This window comes from Amblyomma americanum, chromosome 9, assembly GCF_052857255.1.
Source record: "Amblyomma americanum isolate KBUSLIRL-KWMA chromosome 9, ASM5285725v1, whole genome shotgun sequence".
Classification (NCBI taxonomy): domain Eukaryota; kingdom Metazoa; phylum Arthropoda; class Arachnida; order Ixodida; family Ixodidae; genus Amblyomma; species Amblyomma americanum.
This window is the reverse complement of record NC_135505.1, coordinates 140,560,815-140,588,604: the sequence shown is the minus strand read 5'-3', so window position 1 is coordinate 140,588,604 and position 27,790 is coordinate 140,560,815. Positions and strand designations below refer to the sequence as shown.

Below are 27,790 nucleotides of genomic sequence, written 5' to 3'. Positions count from 1 at the left end.
TTAATGATTAAATATGACACTATGCTTCAAAAACATGTTTATTAACAGCAGATTGGCAAAGCATATCAAAGAGAAAAATAATCGGTGATGCGCATTTGTTTTCGTTTCCTTTGCCGTGACTCGACAAGCATCGTCTGCAACTTGCCCAACAGCTCCAACGCAGCGTCCGAATTATCATCGGCGGAGAAGTAGCGCGCAGCCAGATCGAGTGCTGACGCTGTTTCACATGCACTCGGGGGTGGCAATGGATCGTCGCCTCCGTCGGACTCGTCGTCGCTGTCAGCTGTGCTCGCCACGCCCGAGTTGTGCGGCATCTGGTCACCGCAGGCCGCTTCAATAATCTCGGCATCGCTTAACTTCGCTGCTTTGCCAAAAGCAAGCGGCACCGTTCCGTGCCAGTCGCGTTTGCGCACACCAACACCGTCACTCTTCCCTTGCTTCTCTTCCCGCCTGAACACGTGTCGCCTTTGTAACTGACAGTCTTGTTCGGCAGCAACTTGAAATAAAGCGCGGTTTCATCTGCATTGAACACATCGCTGAGCGAGTAATCGGCAAGGTAGTCCTATAGTTGACCTGCTGCAACGGCTTGCGCCGGAGCCACCGTGGCCGGAGCATAGGCGGCGCCCGCGGTAGGGTGGCTACCCGCGTGACCGCGCGTCAGCCAAAAATAGACAAGCCAATGCTTCGACGCTCCGGCAGCGAAAACCTGCTACGGCATGCACCGGAGGGTTGGTTCGGGCAACGAAATTCACGTCTCACCTCGTGCGTGCTGACATGCGTGCTGGCTTATTTTTTTTCTCATCATTCTGCATTTTTTTTTTAATTTTCAGCGCATTGTATTTGCTGCGAGGTGACTTTATATGCGAGGAACAATGCCAGCCATCGGCGCCTAGTTCGAATTAACCGACGTGGATACCGGCATATTCGAATTATCGGGAGTTTTGACCCATTGAAATACACAGGGCTTTGCCGGGACCCGGCCGTCAGGTCGAATTAACCGGCAGTTCGAATTAAGCGATTTCGAATTAACGAGGTTTTACTGTATCCTACTTGAAAATGGCATCTGTCTAGTCTTCTGGTTTGTTGTTGTTGCTGCTATTTGTGTTTCTTTTTTTCTGATTTTTGCATTCAATCCTGCTGTGAGCATTTCGAAGGTACCCAGCAGGGTAGTCGCGTGCTGCTCTGTTGTCGCACTCCTTCCGCAGCATAGCTGTTACCAACCCTACGAACAGGCACACTATGTGCTTTTCCTTCTGTCGCAGGCAACGCGCACAGCTTCAATATCTGGCCATCTCTGTGCCGTGGTAACGCGCATTGCGACGCTATGTCAGTTGAAATTGCGGCCTCACAGCTTTTAAGCCCCAAGTCAACGAGCGGGTGCACTTTGCACATACACGCCTTTTAGTCTGTGGAAATCGGCGTACGTGCGGTGCCAAGATGTGACCATGTCAGATGTCAGATCTCAGCGCCAGCTCAAAGGTGCCTTGCCTTTTTCTGTATCGGCAAGAAAGCTTCCTCTCAAGAACATGTGCTTCCGCAAGGTTGCTTCACCACAGTTTGCATGAAGTTGCGCAGAAGCCATCTTGGAGAGGGCAGAGAAGCCATCTTGGGGAGGGTGCGCTTTCTTGCATAGAAGCATTTTGTATACTTTTTCTTTTTTTTAACAGTGCTGAGAGGACAGCCTGCAAGTGCGGTTGTGCGGGTTGACCGCAGTTCGTGGTCACTGTGAAAGTTTGTCTTAACTTAAGGACGCGCGAAACTGTTCGTCCTAAGCAGAATTATTTTTTACACTGAGACCTGTGGGAAACCAGCCTAATGGTATAGATTGTTCATATTATCCGAGAATTCATCTGAACTGATTTCATCTTAGCAGGAGTCTTTTGTAGCTTCTTATATTGTTCCTTCTCAAAAAAACACAAGGGACAGAAAAAAAAAAGACACGAGTACAATGTGGTGGAACGATATGAGCGAAAACTGACTCTCTCAAAACTGGGTATTGTTGACTAGTACCATTACTAAAATGACTTTTTCAAATATTCTAGTTTAGATTAATGGCCGTGAATGAGCAATTCAGGGAAATCAAAGTGCACTCTTCTGCAAAGGCAACCTTTGCCAGATCTGTATTTCGGTTTAGTTCTCCGTGTGAAGTTTGGTAGTATGAATAAGTGTCTAAGTTTTGGCTCTTGTATTCATTGGAGGTGCAATGTCTCTAAGGGTCGCTGCGAAATTGCGCGTCCGCTCATTGTCGCCATTTCTACAAATTTTTCAGCCTCCATCAGGCTCGATGTCATCTCGCAGGAAGAGCCGGCAAGATAGTATGGTTGACAAGGAGCTCAGCCTTGTGAGTTTGCTTTAGTAGTCAAAGTTTTTGTGCTTGTTAATTTTTCTGTCTTTACCATTAACAGCTTTTCATCCTCTCAAGGGATGAACGAGATTAAAGGGGAAAAAAAAAAGTTCTGGTTCTTGGCTCTTGTACCAGATCTGGAATAAGCATCACATGATGTTATTTTTGTTACCAAGCACACTTGAAAGAAAATGTGTTCGGCAAACGGGCTGCAATTTGTCCTTGCGCATGGCCTTTTAGATTGCAGTGGTTTTTTGTGGAGTTTTGAAAGCAAGTTTAGTTGTAAGTGGGGTTACTTGTGAATGCCTGAGAGCTCTGGCAAGGGCATTGGCTTATGATACAATGCCATTTCCGTGGGTTTTGTGAAGGCCCATCCTGATGTTTGAAGGGATAATAAAGGGATAATGGTGATTGTTTAAAGGCATTCGCCTTCACCCTTGTAGAACCCTATTTCAAACCTTTAAAGTGAAGCCAGTCACCTGTCTTGTGTACGTAGAGAAGTTTCAGGCATTAGAGCACAAAGCCAGCTGTTATTGCAATAGCGTTGTTGCCATCAGGGGTGGAATTGGGGGGTGGGGTTTGAAATTTTACGTTGGAGGACCATGCTGAATCATATCTTATTACAAAAAAGTTAAAACAAAACTGCTCCCCCCCCCCCCCCCCAACCCACCCACCCCCCTCTTCCAAGAGTAACGCATATGTCTTCACCTGGTTACCATTGCAACTTTTTTTGTCATTATCTGCAGCATGTGTTCTAACTTACACATTCGATGTATTGAATTGGATTGGAATTTATTTTGTTTTTGGAATTGTGCAAGCAAGAAATTAATTTGAATAAAAGGAAATTTGAAACTCTGCATAAAAGGCACATGGGACAAAAAGAACACCTAGAGCTGAGTAGTCATGCAAGTCTTATCTTTTGCCTCATTAAAAAAAATAGCCCCCCGAAGCCAAAGACAGTGCTGAAGACGATTCCACTCCAGAGGCTCCCCAAAGCAAGAGGAAGTCATCGACAATTGTCAAGTAAGCCTGCACGCAGCCTTGAGCAATGGCCTCATGGTCAGCATGTTGTAGGTTGGGCAGGAAGCACACAGAGCTGTCACTTACTCTTCTTCATGCTTAAAGAATGGTGGAAAAGTCTGAAACCATTCTGAAATAGTAGACTTTGGAGTTTTTCCATAGATTATTTTGCATTAAAGGAAAATCAGCCATGTGAAAAAAATTTTAATGCAGTGGCATATTAGCAATTCGCTGATTGGCTGAGAGAGGTCACATGATCTTGTGACGTCACCACAACCTGCCCACCTTGGCAGGTGGCAGCCCGGCCACCAGTTTCTGCACAACCTGCACACTATGGCAGGTGGCAGTTAAAATGATGGGTTGAGAGAGGTAACATGCCTTTGTGACGTCATCTCAACCTGCCCACTGGATCTTTAACCACCTAGTTTCTAGACAGCAAGCTAGATACAGAACTGAAATTAAAAATGCAAAAAAATGTGATATATATGCAAATGTCTGCTAAGAATCTGATGCAGAAGTTGCAGCAGAAGCTGCGACGAATATGAAAGCTAATGCTATCTCATTTCACTGTTAAGGTGGCTGAAGCGTTCTCATAATTTTTTTTTTTAATTTTTGAGTCCTGTCATTGTTTTAACTTATCAGCCATTTGAAAAATGGTTGTTTAGGTGTGTGAAGCTGTCCGCTGTGGCATCTCTCATAGCCCACATGGAGCTTCAGAAAGTTATTATAGCCCCTATTTGAAAAGCTTCCAAACATTTCCTCATTTACATACTATTGCACCTTCTTGGTGTGTTTGCTTAACTCTTTCTATACCGAGCCTATTCAGATCGTTCAATTCGAATGATAGCACGAGCCGTCCCATTCAGAGCAATCCGGGCCGCTTCTGGAAAATTAATGCCACTTTGTGTGTTGCAATACGGCTTGTACTTCAATTTCGAAATTGGTTTTTACTTCAGCCATACAAGGGAGTATTTTTGAACTTCACACAAAACCTGTTGACATGGAGCAGTAGCGACGAGCATTGGCGTCCTCGCTTCACGCTGACCCTGCTCAGCAAGGACGATGTTCTCGGGATTTGATAGCATCGGCACTTGACTTGCAACAGAGATGATTTTTCCGCCCAGCCTTGACTTTCGACAGGTGCCCGTCTGTAACTTTCATGTTGGCCATTGCTAAGGAGATTCATTGCTTTCTGGGCCTCTCTGAAGATGCCGGGCATATTCTAAATGATTCTGTGCCACCAGCACTGTAACGGACAGTTTTGTGCAAGACAGCCCTGAGTCCACCTTGACTGCACTACGGAGTAGCCAAAAGCGCTGTGCGCAAGCAGTATGTTATTTTTTGCTGACTGGAAAGTTTAGCATGAAAAGTTCTGTATCTTTAAATGCTTATTTTTGCCTTAGTAAACCACAAAGTGTATTTTCTAAATTTTTTATTCTTTTTTTCAACAGGATATGATTAATATTTTTGTTACTTTTGTGCGAGAGTCTGAAATTTTAACAGTCAAATTTTTTTTGTTTCGAAAGCACGACATTTTTTTCTTTGTATCATTGAATAGGGACTCAGTTAGCTGCACTACGATATGCTGTAGTGAAGAAAAATGTTTAAATTAATGGATGGGAAAGAATTTTATGCACACCATCCTGAAATTGTTTTTCTGCGGTAAGGCAAGAGTTCATGAGGTGGCCTTGTTTCCCCTTTGTTTGTGAGCATGCCAAGACTCCCGACCTTCAACACACAGGTCAAGGTCGGTCGGCCAGCAGCTTGCCTCAACCACCAGCGGCTCAGTGCCCGCTGAGACCCAGGTGATCGTCCTGCCCAAGGACTACTCGCCCCTGTCCAAGCTCCAGCAGCTGGAATCACTCTGCACCTTCTGCCTGCACCACTCGCCGCACCGCCTGCCTCCATCCGTCAGTCTGGCCTCGGCTACCCAGGTGGGTTCTTCCTGATGATGCTAATTTGCTTTATAATAGCGCTAGAGAAGCTTGGCCAGTGAGAGCAAGGGAGGCTGAAGATCGCTTTGTAGCGATAGCTACATTACAGTAGCATCTAGAGCCTTCAGCGTAGTGGCGCCGCCACCCTGCGGTTGTGCCACCACGCTGTCACGTGGTTGGTCACGTGGTGCGGAGCAGCTGCCGGCGGCGCGGCGCCGTGGCTGATCACATGGTTAGTCACGTGGTTGGTCACATAACCAATTTCCACTCAGCCAGCTGTAGCTATCACGTCACTCCAGGTTTAACCAGAGCTAAACCACCACCAATTTTTTTTTTTTTTAGTCATCTTGTCCCAATGAAAACAAAGTACAGTAAGTAAAAGTACAGGAAAGTACAGTAAAAGCTCGTTAATTTGACACTGACGGGACCGCGAAAAATTGTCGAATTAACCGAATGTCAAAATATCGAATGAACCACAAAGAACATGAAATTTGCCCCAGCATGACATACCTTTATTTGGCAAAGAAGTTTGTTATCGTCGTCTGCTTTTTCGGGCGAATTTGAGCGGCTACAATAGCTCTAACAGCTGCCAGATGCTCCGCGGCCCGCGTAGGCTTCACTGTCAAACGCCTCCATAATGCTGTTTTCATTCTTCACGTAAGTGGCCAAGGCGGTTCTTTTAACATCATACTTGACCATCACGTCAGAGCGTGAAACACCATCCTTCAGCACCTTCAATATTTCCACTTTCATGGCTAGGTCCTTCGCCTGGTTGTACTTCGGCCGCTTTGCCGGTGTCGCCATCGGAGCAGGACGCGATGGCGAGGCGCGCAGGCATGGCGCGCTACGCACTCGAAAACAGCAAAGTAAACACGCTGGCAAAGCACGCAATATCCAGAAAAGGCGTGTTAGGGTTCAATAACCGCGATCGTAGCAGCAAGAAACACGGGGCAACGACGACACACGCCAAAACGAGACTTGCTGAAGATAGGGTTAACACGACGACTGAGCACGACTGCAAGAGGCAACGAAGCACAAAGAAAGACACCGGGCGCTTCGGCCACTGCTAACCTTGCTTCCCTCGCCCTCTCTCGTACTGCTGATGACGATGACCGTACGGATGGCCTACGCTACATTCTTTTTTTCCAACTTTACAGTAGCGCCGCTCTTGGCGGGCCGTGGAACTAGGTCGAATTAACAGATGGGTGGTAAAATTTGTCCGAATTAACGAGAGTTTTGCCCCATAGACTCCTATATATAATTGTAAGGACCATGCGTGCAGGTCGAATTATCCGATTGTCCGAATTAACGGGGGTCGAATTAACGAGCTTTCACTGTACTCGGTACCTACCGGTGTAGTTGGTTGTGCAGAAAGTTGTTAGTTGGGCGGATGAAATCTGGAAGTTTGCAGGGATGAGATGGCCACAGCTGGCACAGGACAGGATTAAACGGGGAGATATGGGAGACGCCTTTCCCCTGCAATGGGCGCAGTCGGGCTGTGATAATAATGATGATGATGCTAATGATGATCTTCCAAGTACCCAGTACCACTGTCGCAAGAAAAGCAAGGACCAGTCCAAGGGAAAGTACTGGATACCCACCAGTAATCTGGTGGCACTGGGTGGCAGAGGGGTAGCGGCAGGGTATTATCAAACTCGTATGTTGGTTAAAATATTGCTTCTAACATTGGGTTGGAGGCTCGATGTTTCCTGTTTCTAAAAATAAAATGGTTGGAGAGCATGACTTTTGAGACCCAAGGCAAATCAAAACGAGAAGAGTTGAGGCTCGCCAAAGAGAAATTTAGACTTAGACGGTGCCTAGATCCAAACATAGACCAGCTTATTGCAGACACAGAGGGTCTTTACGTACAGGTCGATATGAGGGCAGGGTTATTAGACTGGGACAAAAGTTTACTCAGTAGGCGAATCATAGAGAGGACATGAAACGTACAAGACAGTAGTGATCAAGTTGCGTCTATTGGGTGAATAGCTGGGATGCCATGAAGCCAGTAAGATGCACTGCATGAAAGTTTGTGAGCTTAGCACTGTTTCAGTGAGCAACGAGTGTAAGGTGACCATTATGACAGCGGTTATAATAGTGTAACAGAGGAGCAGTTCATGACTAATTCGATTTATTGTGCCCCAGGTTCCCAAACTGAGTTTCATGGAACCCTTGGTGTCCTTGCTTTGTCTTTCCCTAGCATCTGAATCCACATATCCATGGATCTTGTTAATAGCGATGGTGTGGCTTGTGATGAACACAACGCAAGAGCATGTCATGTTTTTTTTTCTTTCCCTTCTTTCCATCTTCTTTTCTTCTGTCTCTGTTGCCACAGCAGCCTGCCGATGATGAGCAAGATGGGAGCTTTCCCCGCCATCGAAGCCAGACATCCCACGCCGCCGACATGTACCTGCTGGGGTGCCTACTTGTGGAGATGTCAATCTTTTCAACAACTGCGCCGCACGCCTCGAGGAACCTTTCCGAGCGCTATATGCATGCCCTGCAGGTGCTCAGGATTCAGTCGTCCAAGCTGCCCAAGTGAGTTTTGATTGTCTTTTTTTCTTTAATGCTTGTGTAGTTTCTGCCAAAAGTGGGCTGACAAGGTGCCAACTGAATTAGCAGTTTTAGAAAACACTGGATTCCGTATCAGTAAGGTCTTTCTAATTATCTACTAAAAATTTTCCTTGAAAACAACCAGAAGTGACTAAAAAATGTTTTTGTGATCATAGGTAGTAAAAAACTGGCTGAAATATCCGTGTTTTCTGGAGTGGGGGGGTTGCTATTTGTGCCTTCAGTGTCCTAGAGGACGCACATGTTGGCCCACTTGATGGAACTGCAGAAAGTATTTGTTGTCATGTAGAGCTCTCGCAAAGCAATGAATGATTTCATTTTTCTTTTTAAATAATAATAAAGGTAAGTGCTTATAGTATACTGTTTGTTTCTTTTGGTCCTTTCTATAATTTGTCATTCGGTTAATTTGGACATTTCTTCTTGTCCTGCAAAACCCAAATTAACAGGACTTTCCCAAGCAGCACGCCGATAATGGCCCGGCACTGGTCGAATACTGGGGAAAAGTGGCTCCAATAAAGGCCTATAATGGCATCTGACTAAAGTGCTACCCGATCCAGTGTATGAGCCAATGCATTGCACTGGCTGTCCAGTCAGCAGCCATTAATGGCATACAAGGTTGCTGACTGGCTTGAATGGCATTCCTTGGCAATTCAGTATTAGCCATCCAAGATTCCTCATTGGCATATCTATCATAGGCAGCCAGCCCAACTCAATGGCTATCCAATATTTACCGCCCAAGCTTATTCACTGGTTGTTTATCACAGGTGTACAGCAACACTCGCTGGCTACCCAGTATTGCCCAGCCAAGTTAATGCACTGGTTATTCACCAAAGTCATCCAGTCCTGGTCTGGGGGACAAATTTTTCTTTAACTGCGAAGTTGCTGAGAAAGCTGTATAGCTTTCCTTTGTAGCCGTATGGCTGCGCTTCGGTGGATGCCAATGAGTAATTACTCCCTTATTACAAATTTACTCCACCTTGTGGGCTTCCCCTAAACACTTGACCGACAGTGTGCGGGCTTGTGTTGCAGAATTTATACGCGTCGTCAGTGCACGTGGCATGGGTGCAGTGCCTGTGGCGTTCTGTTTTCTCATTGTTACGCTTTCTTGTCGAGGCTTCGTTCGGGATCGCACGGCTGCGGCGGTCGATGCTTCCGACCGATGAAGGGATGCTGGAACTGTGTTCTGCGCTCAGCAACGACGCATGGGGACTGGACGAGTTTCTTTATGCAGGTGATAAAGTAGAAACGTCCGAGAACCTCACTGACGAGGCAATCGTGGCAAATGTGCGAGCGGCGGGCAAAGACAGCTTATGACGACGCCGCTGACGGCACTGCAGATCAGCCTCTCCAAGTAGTGTCCTCACACGAGGCACTGCAGATGATTCAGTCCCTCCGGGATTTTGTTTTTTTCAAGGGGCCTTTCACTTGATCACTTCAAGCAATTAGGTGCTCTCGAGACAAATGTCAGGAAGCTTTCTGTGAAGCTAGCAAAGCTCACATACCATGGTTTTTCTCTTAACTAGTGGACAACGTTTTTTCTGCTTGATTAAAATGTTTGAACCTTATCGTGATTGTATTTTTTGGCAAACTCGGTTATAACTGTTATTGGTTATAACAATGACATTTTCTTGGCTCTTGAGTATTGTTATAAGTGGGCTCAACTGTATATTATACATCATATATCGTCGTTACACTGGTTACACGGCATGGCAGCATGGACTGCATTGGTCTCTTCCTTCCAGGTCTCTGCAGAATGCTGTCCAAGTCTTGTTGCAGACAGAGAAGCCGGTCACTGTGCCAGCCACCAGGGGCAAGGAAATGGCGGGTGCTGGCAGTGCCGGGCGTGTTGAATGGCGATACCCCTGTGTCTGCGATGGTGGCCTTCCGCCACCTTCCGCACACCAGCTTCTTCAGCCACTTCTGTCGACCATTCCATTTCCGACCTACTACCCGGCCCTATACGACTTCCTCGTGAAGCTCGACGCACAGGCTACTGCTCCTGAGAAGGTGTAGATTTTGCGCATTTACATATTGAACAAACTTCTTTTTCAGTAGATCTGTCTAAATTTGAGGGGGTGCAGTGGGTTTATTGTGGGGGGTGAAATATTCATAAAAAATTTCAAGTGTTAAAAACGGAGCAAAATTTAGGCTTACAAAATAAATTCATGTGGTACGACTCACCGTCTACATAAAAGCAAAACGCGCTCTTCAGCACTGCTGCGGTGCCAAAGCATAGTCAGTAACTTCTATTTGAAACCCTTTCGTATAACTCATGTGGTCAACAGGAGCTAACCCTAGCACAATTGACAGCATTAAGTGAATTCAGAATTCAGCCCACAAGTTGCTATGGCAGATCTAACAAAGAGAGCCTCTGTGACCTGGCTTTGTTCCTGCTGATTCTCGGATTCTTTGTGAAACGTTTTTATTGGCCATTCATCTTGTATGGTAAGAGGTAGTAGCCTGTGCTGATGATGATGACAATGAATAACTGTGATTCCATCGCCTTCCAGGTGTACTTTGTGGCACGCGAGCTGCCGCAACTTTTGACCCAGCTGAGCCAGGTCGACCTCGACCTCGTCATGAACCATCTAAGTGACCTCTTCTCGAACCCCGAGTCCTCGTTGCTGGCTGTGTGGCAGCTCTTTGACCTTGTTGGGCTTGCCCTGGGGCCAAAGACGCTTGCTGAACGTCTCCTGACAGTCCTCATCGGCCTCATGTCGACTGACCAGCCAACAGTGCGGCACTTCCGGCTTTTCCACCGGTCCTTCTTGCTCAAGCTGCAGGTGAGGCTTGATTGGCTGAGTGGTTGTTAATGATTGATCTCTGATTTGTGAGCAGTTGTTGACTGAGTGATCATGTTAATCATTAGGCTTGGAAATGATGCATGCACATAGGAATTACAAAATGGACGTGTGGAAACAAAAATACAAAATGTAATGCTAAACACTTTTACTTTACTGAGAAAGATTGTAGCTCTAGAAAAAGCGAAGATTCTGTTTGGATCATTTCAATGCTTTCTACTTGCTTCGTGCTTTTTTTTTGAAGCACAGAAGTTTATTTTTTTTTTATGCATGCAGTCGATCCTGGATATATATCGACCTTGAAGGGGATGGCGAAATAGTTTGATATATTCCATGTGCAGGTCCGCCTTGGAATGCGCACCTTTCTGCACTGCTTTGTGACCCTTCTCGTCGAAGCGGTTGGCGGTTACCGGGACAACAGTACTGCCCAGATGGGGTGAGAGTCATGGTTGAGCCTTTTTGCGACTCGTTTCATGTCGTTCTGTTGCAAGCCTCTTTCCGACAGCAGTAGAGGGGCTTGGGACATGCAGTATAGAACAGGCGAGTGAGTGTTGGCCATTGCCTTACCTGACAAGCTTACAACTGGCATGTCTTCATCTCCCACCTGACCTCGTTGGAGCTCTCTGCACCTCAGGTGGCCAAAGCTGAAAAATCAGCTGGTTTGTCATAAAGCTAGTGAATATGACCAGCGGTTCTCAGTCTTGCCAGCCTTGGGGAGCCCCCCCCTATGGCTTTCAGAAGCTGCTGAGAAGCCGCGCATGTCTTCGAGGCCGAGGCATGCCACTTAGTGCCTGAACAGGTGCCTAAGAGCTGCGCTTTTAAATAAGAAGTGTCTGTTGGAGGCTTCGAGTTGGTTCGAAGCATTTGATTTGGCTTTTTACGCAACATGGAATAGATGCACAAAAGGGAACAAATGGTGATTGTTGCTAATTGTCAACACTGATTTCTCAGATTTCAGCAGTGCTAATGAAATTTTGATATTAGCTTTTGATTGTGAGTACGTTAGCTAGCATGATGTGGAGGTAATGATTGTCTGCTTTGATTCCTTCTTAATTTCGGCATTAAAAGCTTAGCACTTACAAATGAAACTTTTGCTAAGGTCTGAAGAGTTGTTCATAGCCCCGCTTACTCCTCACTTTCAGAACCTGTGTATTAGACATGAACTTGTCTTTGCCTGTTCGCATCGTTTTTAGAAATGAGCTCAGTGACATACCCCCTTTCAACAAGCTGCATGCTTCATCCCTTCTTGCTTTTGCAGTGAAATGCCAGGCGTTGTGCGGAAAGGCTCGCATTTGGACAATGCGGAGCTAGACCCCTTGCATCAAACCAGCGCAGCGTCGCGGGAAGCATCTCCAATGCGTGGCCCCCACGGAAGTTCTTCCGAGCGTGACGCACTGCCATCTGCTTCGCCGGAACCGACAACATTCGGCGAGCCGGAGATGTTTGAGCTTGACCAGGATCAAGAGCTGGAGCAGTCCTCGTCATCGTACCCGTTTGAGCGAAAGGTACGCAAACTGTCTTAGGTCCAGTCCCATCATAGAGAGCAGGTCACGAAGTGTGAAATGGAGCCAGAATCTGTGGCGTAAAATTTTGTGAAGAACACGTGCAAGAGCAGCACAGTTTAGTGACTAAAGTGGTGACAGTTCAGGAGACCCTTACTAACCTATTTATTTATTAGTGCGAAATCACTCGTACGCTCACCAGCACCAACCAAGAATCTTGTCACTATACATATTTAGGATCTTGTGCCGTTGCCATGCAACCCGAGTTACTACCCAAGCTTACCTGTGTTACCCAGGTAAGCTCGGGTAAGTTCAGAAGCGCGTCGGGTTAGCTGCATGAGAGGTTGCTCGGGCAGAGCAACATGGGTCGCACAATCCCTACCGCTGGCTGTGATAGGAACAGCCACGTTCCAGTACTGTGGCGCATCTCTTAACCACTGCGCATTAACCCACTAATGGTATTACTACGTCATACCCTTAAGGTGGAGCTTAAGTGTCCCTCCAATTGAAGAATGAACACCTGCTTTCGCACTTCTATTTGGCGTTAAGCCCCTAACAATTTTTAATTTAGTCAACATGCTCATGAAGGTCTTCTTTAGAAGGTTTACAGCCGAACCTCGCTATAGCGAAACACGTGAAAAAAATCGCAAAATAGTTTGATTTAGCCAAAATTTGTAATATAAAATTTTGCCGAAAACTAACGCACTAGAAGTGAAATTTAGTCATTGATAGGGCGGCAACTGGGGGAGCCCTTTTCAGAAGCTTTAGTGCCGTGTTGAAGCGGCTTGCAGTTATTTTGGGGGAGGGGGCTACAAAGTACTGAGCACCAAACAAACGTTTGGTTGGCTTCCCTGCACAGCACTGCCAGCACGTGGCGGCTGCTGCTCAGACGCCAGCTAGGGTGGCTTCCTCGTATTACAGTGGCGTCTCGTGAAAAATGGACCACCAGAACGAAAGCTAGCGTAGTTTTCACCACCTCAGTGGCAGCTGACGTGAGCACAGGATGGCTGCCGGGAGGCCACAACCGACCATGCCGCCGGTCCCGGGGCAACATCGACGGATGCGGAAGGTGCAAATGAGTGCCAACTGCCTGGCTACCAACTGTTCACGCTGTATATATATCCTCCTTAACGCTGTAGGCATGTGCAAGATAAAGCATGAATTGTGGCACAAACACATGCCGCACCACCATTAGTCACTCTTGTAGTGAGGCAAAGTCAGATGCCCGCCATTCAAGCAGGCACAGCTTGGCGCTCGATAGTTCGATATATCCATTTCATGGCCAATCGCGTTCAGTATATAAAGTTTGAATTTAATATGTTTGTCAAAAATATTTCGAGACAGTTCAATATGGCCAATAACTTGTGATATCAGTGTTTATTTTATTGAGGTTTGGTTGTAGTATGTTGCTATCAACAAGCTAGTTATAACTTGGTATAAATTCAATACCTGAGGCTAAGTGTAGAAACATGCAAGAATGAGAACATTATAATGCAAATCCTAGATAGTCAGTGGAGGAATAAGTCATTGCAACACATGCGAAATGTAGTGGAGTACGCTATTTTGGGTGCAACATAGAGGGAAGCATTCGTGAAGGCACAAAAAGCTGCTACAACAATTATTTAATGCTGAACTGAATAAATGCTACTCGGTTTATTAGTAAGGATGGAGAGAGAACTTTCCAGATTCTTTAGCATCATTCTGAAGGCGCTGGCGGTAGTTCCGGAGGCCACGAAAGACAGAGCGGCGGGCGGCACTGAAAAAACGGTACCTTTGTCATTGTCTGTAAGACAGAATTGGGCATTTTATGCCTGTGCTTCTAACTTACACCTCAAACAGACATTAAAGGTGAAGCTAACTTGGTTGGGTTACCCTTTGGAGGCTCTGCCAACAGCGCGAACAAAGACGAGCACCGTGTCGTTCGCTTTCTTGTCTTTTGTGCTCGTCTTTGTTCGCGCTGTTTATTCAAAATCTGCCAACAATTTTTTTTCCGCACAGAAAAGCTTCTGTACAGCTTGGAAAAACCGCAAGTCAGATGTCCAGTTTCTTCCCCTGTTCAGTATAGCATTCTGCACCATAAGTGATACCTGCCCTGTTAACAAAGTGGCAAGGCAGCAGTTGCAGAGTGGAACGACAACCAGAAATGCCTGTACTGTGGTGAAAAACACACAAAAAAAAACTTATGGCTCTTGGCAAAGATTTGTATTCATAATAGACCAAACTGCACCTCCATTTCTCTGGTTTGTCTTTTTGCTCCAAGGAGACGGGGACGTTTCCTGAAGGCACGACTTGGCCGCCATCTAGTGACAAGCAACCAAGTGATGAGCAACCAGGTGTAACAAGTCGTCCGGACCGTTCTGAATCCGAGGTGCCAGATCCATCGCCACAGGGGCCGACCATCTCCAGCATTCCAGTTACAGTAAGCCCTGGCATCATTTTTCCTTTTTCTGTGCGCAGTTTCCGGCTCATAGCTTAATTGCAGGAACTTTTGTCCAAAGTTTATACCAGGTGTAAAAGGAAATAAAAGAAAAACATATTTGTTTTCTGAAAGGTTATAATTTAATGGCATGGCCAAAAAATGCTGCCGGTCCTTAGTATAGGAAAGTGGGCATTGGTGGGGCGATCATCGTGGGTTTCAGAAACGGAGCATTGAAAAACTGCACGGGTTGAACTGCATGACAGTGAAGGCGGCAGTCAAGTGAAACAAGACGCAGCAAGCGCTCTAGTTTTCTTATTCCTAGTCAAAATTGGTTGCTTGGCCCTTTCTATGTTGGCATTTGTCTGGCAGCAAAGAACACGCTCGCAGCAGGAAAATTGGGTCTTAAAATTTGTCCGTGATGTCCGTATCGAAAAGAACTCCCCGACTGCTTTGGCTTTCTTGAAGTGAATTCAAATCTGGCTCCTTTCGTTCTAATACTAAAACTACGTTTCCCGTTGTTTTAAGCTCGAATACTCGTTTTTAGAGGCAGTGTTTCCCAAGCTCGGGGATCTGCGCGGAAAAATCTGTCTCGATGCACCACAGCTTGCTTGTGAAAACAGACAAGGGTGGCGCCACCTGTATTTCATTTTTTTACCCTTTTCCGTGCTTATAAAAGCTCTGTTTTCAGTGAAAGTAGTGCCATTATCATTAGAATGCGGTAACCTATTGAAAGTGGTCTCAGGCGGGAGAAGCTTTCACTCTCACCCTCACCCCACCCTCCCCAAATGTTGCCAGGAAACGTACGAGATCACCGCTCAGGAGTCCAGCGGGGAGAGTGCTGGCGGTGGCTGCAGCCTCAGCGACATCGCTGCGGAGAGTGTCGTGTGGCTGGCGCACCGGTTGGGGCCGGTGCTGACGGCCAAGCACCTGAGCCGGAACCTGCTCCGCATGCTCACCCTGTGCTACCTGGGGCCGCAGCAGCTGAGCCCGGCCAAGGGCTCCCTGCTCGAGGGCGGTGGGTCACAAGGAGCCACACCTTCTGACCCGTTTGTTTGTTTTAGAAATGGATTGGCATACAGTTTTTATGGAGGCGAAATGCAAAGGCGCCCGTGTGCTGTGCGATGTCAGTGCACGTTAAAGATGCCTGGAAATTTTTCCAGAGCCCTCCACTATGGCACCTCTTCATTCCTTTCTTCTTTCACTCCCTCCTTTATCCCTTCTCTTACGGAGCTGTTCGGTGTCCAAGGATATATGAGACATACTGCGCCCCTTCCTTTCCCCAAAAACCAATTATTATTATTATTATTGGCATACAGTGGGAGGCGACTGGAGGAAAGAAGTGCAGTCTGAAAGTGTGATGAAAGGGTGGGTAGCGATGAGGGTTTTTTTTTATATACATAGTAAACTGCGAGACACGTCCATCCAAACTTTTTTCATTTGAAAATCCTGACGTTTTGGAGTCAAGCCAGCTCTGAAACATTGGGATTCTGGAATAAAGTTATCAGACCCAACCAGGGAGCCAGTTCTGTCAAAATTTTGTTTTCACGCTTTTTCTTTGTCAAAATTTATGTTGTTATTTTACAGCGAGAGCTGTTGATAGGGGCCCACCCTGGGTTGTGTAACTGAAGCCCGTTTCAGTTATGGAAATCTATCTGCCAAAGGAAGCCATGCTGGGGGAGAAAGTGGAGAGACATGACAGCTCTCACCAAATGTTTTCATTGAGCCATTGCCTAGTTTTTTTTGTTGTTTTGTATATTTACTCAAAATTCCCTTCCAAGGCGTTCTGTTGGTGCAACATGAAAGGGGACATGAAAGAAAAAAATTTGCCATGCAGTAACAATGAATTTTTGTGCTGTTTGATTGCCTTGCTTCTTCTGCTGTTATGTCTGTGTGGTAACCTTCCCTGGCAGCATTAGTTTTTTTCCGTACTTACAAATTACACAGTGGTTTGCCACCATTGTTGCTTATCTTTTTATACCACCCTCGTTACTTGATGCACCCCATGGAAGCCTCTGAGGTTTACTATTAAGTATGTTCACAGAAACGATGAACAAATCTTGTCAGCCATAAATTCATTTGTGTGGAAGTATTTCCCACGCTTCAGTCTATTTATTTTGTTAGTTTTTTATCGTATAAATACTCTTTGTGACGTTGCAAAATTCGTATCGTTGAGGTTCTCCCGTATTCGTTGTTGCAAATGGCTCAATATACAGGACCAGAGGAAAATGGAAGTAGTAGTCTGAAACTCTTTGTGAATCATTACTAACGTAGCTTCCATAGCAAGGTTACTTGTAGCAGTGGGCATTTGCCGAAAGCAGATGGTATTGCCAGGTTGTTCTGATTCTTTCCATCTGGTCCTAATTCATCTGTGCAACACATTGGGAGAACTTTCTGTGCCGTCTGAAGTGACTGACTGCGCAGTGGCATCATCTTGATCCGAAAGCACTACCGTCTCTGTGAAAGGAGACTTGTACCATTCAATGCAAGCATGGCCTCGCAGATCGCCAACTTGTTCTCGTTAGTGGAATGCATGCAAAAGCACAGGGAAAGCTCTGAACATCTGTTAAAATTGTGTTATTTCCGTTTGAAAAATAAATGGATGTGCTGTATTGCCTGGTTGCATGCCACTATGTTCTTAAGTATATTCAGCTGGCAGTTTATGACCCTGCTAACACAGGTGTCTTGCTTTCTTTATGCTGCGATTTTTTTCAGGGCATAACGGCAGGTTGTTACCCTCAAATGACACTGGTGCCTCTGTAGTAAAATGTAATAGAACAATTTGTGGCTCGTAATAGGGGCTGGTTTGGTTTGCAAGAGCTGCAGTAACATGGTTGTTTCATTTTATCTGGCTCATCTATCTTTCCAGATGTGAGCCTCTTTGAGCAGGGTGTGATTGGGGATCAGACAGCTGCAAAGGTTCTCGAGACGCTAGCAAACCTCGCAATGCTCTATGGGGAGAGCTTCATTACACGGCAGTACTTACCCCATGCTGTCGAACTGGTAGGTGGCGTTACTGTGTAGCTGCTTTTTAATGCGAATTGCCTGCATGGCTGTCATTAGTATAGTACGTTATAACTAGGGGTTGGATTTTGCGGTTTGCTTTTAAAAAATTCGGTGGACTTTTTTTAGTGTTTATTTATGAATGCAGTTTTCTTTTTTTTCTCCGGAAATATTATTCCGTACGGATGTATAACTTTTTTTTTTTCGGTGATATAATGTGGTACATTGCTATGCGGTCATAAGTCACTTGGTGTTTGCCTTGGCTTTTTTTTTTTTCTGTCAGCCTGAGCATTTGATTTGGTAGTAATTAACACGTTAATGGTAGTTAACTACTCGTAAAGCACTTATAGCAGTGCTTAATCGCACAAGGAAATGCTGATGCCAATAAAAAATGTAACAGAAGTTAAATGGTACAATCTTTGAACAAAAATCGCAAGCAAAAGTTGATTTCTAAAGCTGGCTTGCCAAGTTGTCGCCGAGTTGTTAAGCAGTGGCACGGGGAATCTCGCGGTTTGTGTGTTGACGACTGTGAGGGAAAACTGCCACTGAGCTGTCGCCCCTCAAAGTGTCGCCCCTGAAGTGTAGACACACATGAGTTTCATAAAGTACGGATTCGAATTTGTGTCTATGAAATTTTCACAAGCTTTTCTGCATTAAGTACTTCTTTAACAATTGACTTGGAAGGTTATAACAGCGCTTATGAACTGATTCGAAGTTCCTGGCGGATTTAATTTGCCAACGCTTTCATTTTACCAGCCTGTTTTTGTTAGCAATGTGCAGCATGTTTTCCCCTGGTCATCCTCGCTTCAGGTCATTCTTATCACCTTTTCATTTCTGTATGCTTTTCACAGCTGTGTATGTGCAAGAAGCACCTTACGGAAACTTTGGAAGCTGGCCTTATTGGAGCCATTACGATGGTCAAGCATGTGTTGCCATTCCTATCCGACACAACTCTCATGAGCCAGCTTCAGGTCAGTGCTTATTGTCGTTATCAGCTTTTACTTGAGGGTTGTACTTTCTTTTAAATGCGAGTACCCACCTGGCCTGGTGCTCAGGTTCTTTAGGGTGAAATGCTTGGAGAAATGGGTCTTTGACCCTACCTTGAGTAGCAATTCATGCCATGGCACTCTATGGCCGCCAATATCCTTGCACCATATTTAAAAATCTATAATTGTCATGCTTCTTTTAGGTGCTATGTTCACAGGTGTGTACATATTGAACTTGCATCATTTGCTCAGACTGGGCTACACTTAGGCGAAAATAACGAAGCGCCGACCAAAAGGTGTTTTCAAGATGGAAGGACGTTTCGACTTCCACACGGAAGTCTTGTTCACTGAAGGAAAAATTTCGCACACAAAGCTTAAGTACATTGTGCTAATCGTCGCGGGCATCTAGCGTACGAAGGCGGTAGATTGCCGATGTTACGGTTGAGCGTCTGATCTGTTGTCTGGATAAACAAAGACTCCAGATATTGGCGTGACATCCAGTTTTTCTCACGGCCGATAATTGCCGCTTCTTCCCAAGCGATATCATGCTTCGTGTTTTCAACGTGTTCAGCCAGTGCGTTGGAACAAGCCTTTTTTTTCTTGACATCATTCTTGTGCTCATTCAGCCGTCTTTCAAAGTTTCCGCTTTCACCTATGTAGGAGTGATTGCAGTCTGAGCAGGGGATTTTATAATTTACTCCGGGAAACTTTTTCTTTTTTAGCTTGTCCTTTACGGACACCAACTCGTGACGAAGCTTGCACGCAGGCACGTGAGCTATATGCACATCGTAGGTGCGAAAAACGCGGGCCAATGACTCGCTCACGGCAAGGTAGGCGAACGGGCTGAGCTGGTCTCGTTGTCTGCTGTATTACAGCGTTCACGAAGTGCTGTGGGTAGCCACAATTGTTGAGCTCGCGTCGCACTTGGCGTATGTCAGAGGCTTTTTCTTCGGGTTTCGAGCATATTCTTTCCGCACGACGGACGAGGGTAGAAACGACGGAGCGCTTATGGCACGTAGGATGGACTGAATTAAAGTGAAGGTATTGGCCTGTGTGCGTGTCCTTTCTGTACACCTTGAATGATAGGCAGTCATCACGTCGCTCCACCATGACGTCCAGAAAAGGAAGACGGCCAGAAATCTCCTCCTCGACGGTAAACTAGATGGAATCTTCTATGCTGTTCAAATGGTTCGTGAAAGCAGCCAAGGCATTCTTTTTGATTATGCAAAAGCAGTCATCAATGTACCGCAGGAAGACCTTCGGGCGCGGCTCGAACGAAACCAAAGCGCGGCTTTCCAATGCTTCCATTGTGAGGTTTGCGGTTGTGACCGAGATAGATGCTCCCGTACATTAATGACTGCTTTTGCATAATCAAAAAGAATGCCTTGGCTGCTTTCACGATCCATTTGAACAGCATGGAAGATTCCATCCAGTTTACCGTCGAGGAGGAGATTTCTGGCCGTCTTCCTTTTCTGGACGTCATGGTGGAGCGACGTGATGACCGCCTATCATTCAAGGTGTACAGAAAGGACACGCACACAGGCCAATACCTTCACTTTAATTCAGTCCATCCTACGTGCCATAAGCGCTCCGTCGTTTCTACCCTCGTCCGTCGTGCGGAAAGAATATGCTCGAAACCCGAAGAAAAAGCCTCTGACATACGCCAAGTGCGACGCGAGCTCAACAATTGTGGCTACCCACAGCACTTCGTGAACGCTGTAATACAGCAGACAACGAGACCAGCTCAGCCCGTTCGCCTACCTTGCCGTGAGCGAGTCATTGGCCCGCGTTTTTCGCACCTACGATGTGCATATAGCTCACGTGCCTGCGTGCAAGCTTCGTCACGAGTTGGTGTCCGTAAAGGACAAGCTAAAAAAGGAAAAGTTTCCCGGAGTAATTTATAAAATCCCCTGCTCAGACTGCGATCACTCCTACATAGGTGAAAGCGGAAACTTTGAAAGACGGCTGAATGAGCACAAGAATGATGTCAAGAAAAAGAAGGCTTGTTCCAACGCACTGGCTGAACACGCTGAAAACACGAAGCATGATATCGCTTGGGAAGAAGCGGCAATTATCGGCCGTGAGAAAAACTGGATGTCACGCCAATATCTGGAGTCTTTGTTTATCCAGACAACAGATCAGACGCTATCGGCAATCTACCGCCCTCGTACGCTAGATGCCTGCGACGATTAGCACAACGTACTTAAGCTTTGCATGCGAAATTTTTCCTTCAGTGAACAAGACTTCCGTGTGGAAGTTGAAACGTCCTTCCATTTTGACAACACCTTTTGGTCGGCGCTTCGTTATTTTCGCCAATGTATTCACCCGACCAGATGAGATTTCGTCGAACCTTAGATTTCATCGGGCTACACTTAACAGTGATTTATTTGTTTCGGGGCACGAATAGCAGTTTTCATATTGCAACTGGGATTATGTCTGATATCAAATACTGTAAGTAATATTTCTCTAAACAGCGAACTTGGTAGCTTTTTCCCCTGTCATTTTAATACTGTCTGATTTTTGTCACCAGTAATAATATCGCTACAAGTTGGCGTTTATATTTTAGTAGGACAGGGCCTCTGGAAGTCAGCTGTGTTCTGCTTTCTGTCCAAGCACAAGCGTGGCCTCTGTTTTCGTGCAGACTCGTTTTGTGGGGTTCTAGTGTCATGTTCATCTTGGAAACAGAAAGTGATTCCACAATCTCTTGGGTGTTTATTTCACAAATCCTGGCATTTCGATGCTGCATTTTCCAACCGCTGTAAGGCTTTGTACACAACTTCGTGCATGCTAGTAGAAAATTTACAGTTTGTGCTTTGTGTTGCTAAATTAACTGGCCCTTCTTGACGCTTTTTCTTTTGATTTAGATAGAAAAATATTTTTTTTAAACTGAAGTGACAAGGGGCAACTAAAAGGGTGTGGGATTAATGGTAGGGGCATGCAAATATTGGGAACTCTGAATACTTTGTGCAAATAGTATTTGCTATACAGAGCTTATCTCAGTGTCACAGCAGCCGCCATGCTGCTGGCAAACCAGGAGCACTATGAGAAGGTGCACATTTCTGTAAACCACTTTTTGAAACCTGTTCTGGCCTGCACTGCCAAAGCAATGTATGGTTCACCATCATGGTGCCCGTGACGTCAGGTATCTGTTGGTTTCGCACTGCAGTTTCAGTATTCGAAGCTGCTAAACCTTTAGAAACAAATTTTCTTTTGATCTAAACCCACAGCTAAACATTGCGAAATTCCCAAATGGCAGTATCTTGCACATGTCACATGGGTAAACTTGCTCTTTCCTCGTAGAACCGACTGCCAGCACGCAGCAAAGGACCGCGCACAGTAATGCTAGGCCTTGCATAAAATGAGTGTGCTGACGGCCATCGAGAGCTGTCACAGTGCGTTTGTGGGTCTGAAAATGAATTGCAGAACCACACAGTACTTCTTTGCGTTGTTCCACAATGCAGTGGCCTTTGAACGCGACTGGTAGTGATCCTCTCATTTTAGATCACTCCGATAGGCAGTGCAGCACACACAGCAGCAGCCCGGCCTGTAGAGGATAGCGGAGCATGCGAAGTTGTGGCCCGCGTGCGCTGCTGTGGTTGTTTTGCAGCGACTGCTTTGATTGTTCTCAGTTTTCGTCAGTTTGAACCTAGAAACTGCGTATCTTAAGCAAGTGTTCAACAGATACATCTGCCTCAATGCCATCCCACCCAATCACACCGCGCACAGTGCCCCATTCACCCTGGGGGCGTCTAAAACCTTGATTTCGTTTTCACGCCTTCTAGAGGCCAGTGACTTGTCGTGAACATTGCTTTTCGGGCGGCATTCCACAGCCGGCATTTTGTCTTCCGGTCTCGCGAAGGTGCGGGGAAGGGATCATCCCACTCGCGTTGCAGCTCGGGTTGCTGATCTTGTGTGTGTTTATTAAATATGAAGTTTACCATACTTGTGGTGATGATGTGTGACAACAGTTTGTACAATTTGTTTGCATTATCGCACACTAATTAAAGGTGCTGGTTCAGGAGGCCAATGCTTGTTTCACACTGTGGCCTGTGCAGGATGGGTTTCTGTTAGCCATGGGTGCTTTCAGCTTATTTTCACTTCGGAATCACGGTGACGACTGTTCAGCAGTGCTAATTGATGCTGCCTGTATCTCCTATCCAGAAGCTAGTAGATTGGTGTTTTTACATTTGAATTTGTTTTTCTGTTAATGTTGTCCTGTTCGATAATAACGGTACCTTTGTTAGCATATTTTTTTATTACTATCTTTATAGTTTGTCAAGTGATTGTTTATATAGTACCAGAAAACTGCTTGCTGGAAAGGGAGGTCACAAGCTTTTTCCTTTTTTTTTTCTTTAAAAGTTCTATATTTAAAATTTGTGGTGGCCTTGTCTGCCATTTTTCTGCTCATCTTGTCAAAAGGAGGTGGTGCTGAAGAACATCCTGTACCCACTGGTGCAACTGGCCTCATCAATCCAGCACTGCTTTCCGCGAGGGGTAGCCAGCCGCCAGGTCCTCACAAGGAAGATTGCTGACACGCTGTACCTCGTCGGACTCCGCATCGGATTCCAGATGTCCCGGCGCCACCTCTCGGTGCTTCTGCGGCGTTTCTTTGCATCTTTCAACCGCGCTTTCCCGCCCGGAGACATTGCGGATGTGCGGCACCTGACTCCACTGCCTTCCGCGGCAGACAAAGGTGTCGTGGACGTTCAGTGCCTTTTACATTTCGTTCGACTTTAGATCAACCTTCAGCTTTTGTTTAGCACTTATGGCATTTGGCTGCTGAGCACGAGGTCGTGGGACTGAATGCCTGCCTGAATGCTGTCAGTGCACGCTTAAGAACCCGAGGTGCTCGAATTAAGCTGGAACCCTTCACTACAACAAATATTATTATCCGTCCCACCTTTTCGACCCTTCCTTCATCCCTTGCTTTGTGACATGGCTCAGGTCTCCACTCTGGAGCTGGGTGCTGGGCCTGTCCATTCCTAATAACTTTTTACTGCATTAGCGGTATGGCCCTTGTTTCTTCAAAACTAGAGGAAAGGAATGTGAGAGGGAGAGGAGAAAGGGCAAGGAGGAGGCTCTGCTATGGCGGGAGGAGGGGGGGGGGGGAAGGAAAGGAGAAGAGGATAAATAAGAGAAGAACTAGTGCTTGGTAATAGGTTTAAGGATAGGTGTGGCGATAATCGTCGCCTAGCTATTAATTCATAGGGCACCAAATTTCATTGGATTAAATGCCAATTTTTTTCCCCTTTCTAAACTCCTTCCTTGCCCATCACCAATCCTCTGGTTGCCTCTTCTACTTTTGAAAATTGCTCGTGCCCTGGCTGCTCGGACCTCTGTGGCGCTGCGCAGCAGTAGCACCCCTAGCGAGAGCGCAGTGAACTAGCGCGCGAGTCGAGTGGAGCCGCTGCTGTCGGTGCGAACGAAGGAGTGCGAGAGAAAAGGAGGAGGAGGCGCGTTGCAATAGCACCCCTAGTGGTAGCGAGAGGAACTAGAGCAAGGGAAGAAGTGGGAGAGGGAAATGGAGAGGAGGCACCCAGCAGTAGCGCCCCTACTGGGAATGCATGGAACTAGCCCTCGCGGCGGAGTGAACAGAGGAGTTGGAGGAGAAAAGAAAAGGCTCGCTATAATAGCACTCCTAGGAGGAGCGTAAAATTGGAAAGACTCAGTTAAAAGGTTAATATTAAAATGACATTTGAATAAACAAATTTAAAAAATTGCGCTGTGTTGCAGAAATGCTGCATCACATTGTATGATCCACACATCTGGTGTCCTTATAATTGAATAAAAAGCATCAGGCATTGCTGCGTTATAGACCGATGCCGTGCCCTTGCTGTAGAGCATCCGCTTTTAGTGCAGGGGGTGCTGAGTTTAGGCACAAGGTTTCCCCCCGTCCTGGTGCTTGGCTCTTCTTGAGTAAAATGCTTGGGAAAGGGCCTTTGGTCACCTCACGCTCCCTCGGCGGAAAATCTATTCCCAAGGGACCGAAATCCTTTTGTGTGGTGAAGCCCATTGTGGTCTTTCTTTTTTTTTTTCTAAGTGCCTGCTCAAGCCCACTACGGGATTTGAAGGCGCAGGCCTCTTTTCCAAGTCATGCGACCCTAGGATGCCAAGCACTAGGCTGGGCCGTAGCTTGTACCCACTTTGAAAGAAAAAACAGTGAGTGCCCGGAAGGCAGCGCTTTGTCTCATGTCTTCTTCCCTTGTCCTTGTGCAGGTGCGCTGTTTTAGCCTTATTATGTTGTACCAACATGCCAATCAGTCTGCGTTTTTGGGCTTCCAGAAGTTCTTTGGTGTTTCCTTTGAAGTCTTTTTGTTTAAGTATGAAGACGCCTTCAAGTTGAGGAAATAATTTCAAAGTTTTTAATGTGTTCTTAAGTCTTTCAAGGTCTTTGAAGATTGCAGTCATTGGTGCTGCATTTGGGTGAGCTTTGCAGGCAGCTTCATTATGATGCTTTATCGAAGTAAAAATGATTTTTCAAATCTCTTCAAATCTTTGGAGGGTCCTTGATATTACTGGTTGCTCGAAGAATGGTTGCAGTCTTTCGAAGTCCTTGAACTCTTTGATGTTTTCCTACTCTTTTGAGGTCTGAATGTTTATAGACGAAATATTTGAGAAAGCCTTTCAGGTTTTTACCTACATCAATATTAGTGACCAAAACAGTGGTTTAAAGTTCAGCTACAGAATCGCTTGCTTGTAATTCAGATACTTCTTGCCAGGAAATGTGTGATAGGCATGTAATGACTAGATGGGGGGAAATCGTTCATGAAACACAAATTTGTTCTTTGCTGCTGAAACTTGAGCTTAATGAGTTTCTGTCAGGTCAGCTGCTAAACAGTGATTGGTTCGGTGACCTGTGTCCTCCTCCTCCCACCCTTCCGCAGAAGAGCTGTGCCGATCGGTAGAGGATTATCTCCCCATCAAACGGGAGAATGGTTGTAGTCTTTCGAAGTCCTTGAACTCTGATGCTTTCCTACTGTTTTGAGGTCTGAATATTTATAGATATAAGAGAAAGCCTTTCAGGTTTTTACCTACATCAATATTAATGACCAAAACTGTGGTTTAAAGTTCAGCTATAGAATCGCTTGCTTGTAATTCAGATACTTCCTGCCAGGAAATGTGTGATAGGCATGTAATGCCTAGATGGGGGGAAATCATTCATGAAACACGCATTTTTTCTTTGCTGCTGAAACTTAAGCTTAATGAGTTTCTGTAAGGTCAGCTGCTAAACAGTGATTGGTTCGGTGACCTGTGTCCTCCTCCTCCCACCCTTCCGCAGAAGAGCTGTGCCGATCGGTAGAGGATTATCTCCCCATCAAACGGGAGGCTGACAGCCAGGAATTGAGGATCGGCACGCCGGTCAAGTTGTCCAGTGTGCTCCAGTACCGGGGTTCACCGCCCTACCCTCCCACTCCCCCCTATGAGGAGAAAGAAGGTGCCTCAACGTGTGCCTCTCTCTCTTGAAACTCTCGCCACCGTCTGTGATTATCACCAGTCTGTAAAAACGTGTGTAACGTAGTGCATGTTGAACGAGGATATGCAGAAGAAAAACTGAAATGCCTGACAGTTTCTTTGGTACTTTCTAAAGGCATAAAGTGTGTTCCGCAGTTTTGCGTGGCATAGAAGGCTTCTTTCAGCTAAACCAGTGAAATTTTTTAACTCGAATTCCGCAAAAAAAAATGGCATTTTGTCAGCAGTATTGCTGTGTACCATTTTTGTTTGGGGTACTTGCCTGATTCGATAAGAAGTCAGATATTTGCATCGTCTGCGGTGACAGCGAAGCAAGACAAGCTGCTGTCATAGTGATAGCACCGGTGGTGCCATCTCATTTTATTTATAGCAACTTTACTTAGAAATTCGGCGGAAAGGTTGGGGGGTTGCAAGATGGCATCCCTAGTCCCATTACTGGGAAAGTGGCTTGTTTTATTGACCATCGCTGTAGACAATGTGAATATCCGACTTTTTCTGATTGAATCAGGCAAGTACCCCAAAAAACTTCCGAGATCTGCACCTGAGAATCAGGTGGGCAGGTGAGAGAAGTCTGAAGGATAGGATGGCCACAGCTGGCAAAGGACAGTTTCGTGGAGGTCAGTGAGAGACACTTGTTCTGCGGTGGACGTAGTTAGAATGATAATGATTGTGATGATGATGTAGACCGGTTTGCAGGGGACGATCGCAACATACCCGAGCGTGCCCTCCAAGAGGTCAAGGAAGTGTTCACCGCTGAGCTGGCTTTTATGACCTACATCCCACTGTGTAAGCTGGCTGGAGGGTAAGAAGTTAATGTTTGTAAACACACTTTTGGATTTCTTATTTAATGCATCAGCTGTTGCCGGGGCTAAAGGGAAATATCGAACCAAGCAAGACAGATAGGTTATTCCTCGGGAACACTACCGAAGTTTTTTTTCTGCATGGAAAGGTAGCTGCGTTGCTGAGAAACTTGCGATTAAAAGCCCTAATACCTTTTCACATTCAAAGCGCCTGCAAAAAATGAGCGCAGTTACGTCGTTTCTGCGACTGATTTGCAGTGGAGCCCTCCAACCAATCAGCGCCACTTCCAAAGTCCAGGAACGCGGCCAGAAACCGAAACTAGTCTGCCGGTCTTGTGACGAGTCGAGTTTGCTGCTACAACAGCAAGGTGCAAGTTCAGGCTGCCTCAAATGCTCCACTACGCCCACCCCCTACTGAAAGGCGCACCGCTGCGGTGGCTCAGTGGTTACAGTGCTTGGCTGCTGACCCGAAAGGTGCCGGTTCAATCCTGGCCATGGCAGTCTCATTTCAGTGGAGGCGAAATGCTGGATGCCTGTGTGCTGTGCGATGTCAGTGCAGGTTGCAGAGCCCCAGGTGGCCGAAATTAACTGGAGCTTTCCACTATGGTGTCTCTCATAGCCTGGGTCACTTTTGGATGTTAAACCCGATAGAATTTAAATACAAGCCCACAGAAAAGCAAATGCCCTCTGCTGCATCGTGTGTGTCGGCATCTTGTTTCAACGCAAGCATATACTAGTAGAAATAAGCTTCTTGGGTGCAAAAGAAACTATATGATGTTATCGAAGCAGCTGGCAGACTTCAGAACAAACACTGCTAATCATGCTCATGCACATGTTCATCGAAAGTAATACAGGCATGTGACATTTGTTGTGTGCTGTCGTGAAGTGTACCCGTAAACTTGAAGGGATCCTAAAAAGCACGCGAGCAGCAGTCATGCTCTAA

General features: G+C 46.1%; 1 protein-coding gene across 2 annotated transcripts in view; it reads left to right on the top strand.

Annotated features, from left to right (window-relative positions):
- The window catches only part of Wdr81 (WD repeat domain 81), a 54,590-nt gene that overhangs the window by 14,572 nt on the left and 12,228 nt on the right, over window positions 1-27,790 (top strand). The window contains exons 11-25 of one of the 2 annotated variants that reach the window (XM_077637767.1): window positions 2,270-2,341; window positions 3,285-3,367; window positions 5,106-5,298; window positions 7,637-7,836; window positions 9,612-9,876; window positions 10,380-10,652; window positions 11,012-11,106; window positions 11,929-12,175; window positions 14,433-14,591; window positions 15,387-15,606; window positions 17,458-17,591; window positions 18,443-18,562; window positions 22,997-23,270; window positions 25,857-26,012; window positions 26,744-26,849. In XM_077637767.1, the coding sequence (XP_077493893.1) occupies window positions 2,270-2,341; window positions 3,285-3,367; window positions 5,106-5,298; window positions 7,637-7,836; window positions 9,612-9,876; window positions 10,380-10,652; window positions 11,012-11,106; window positions 11,929-12,175; window positions 14,433-14,591; window positions 15,387-15,606; window positions 17,458-17,591; window positions 18,443-18,562; window positions 22,997-23,270; window positions 25,857-26,012; window positions 26,744-26,849 (2,597 nt within the window). The remainder of the gene's footprint in view (window positions 1-2,269; window positions 2,342-3,284; window positions 3,368-5,105; window positions 5,299-7,636; window positions 7,837-9,611; window positions 9,877-10,379; window positions 10,653-11,011; window positions 11,107-11,928; window positions 12,176-14,432; window positions 14,592-15,386; window positions 15,607-17,457; window positions 17,592-18,442; window positions 18,563-22,996; window positions 23,271-25,856; window positions 26,013-26,743; window positions 26,850-27,790) is intronic. The other variant, XM_077637768.1, reaches the window with a different exon arrangement.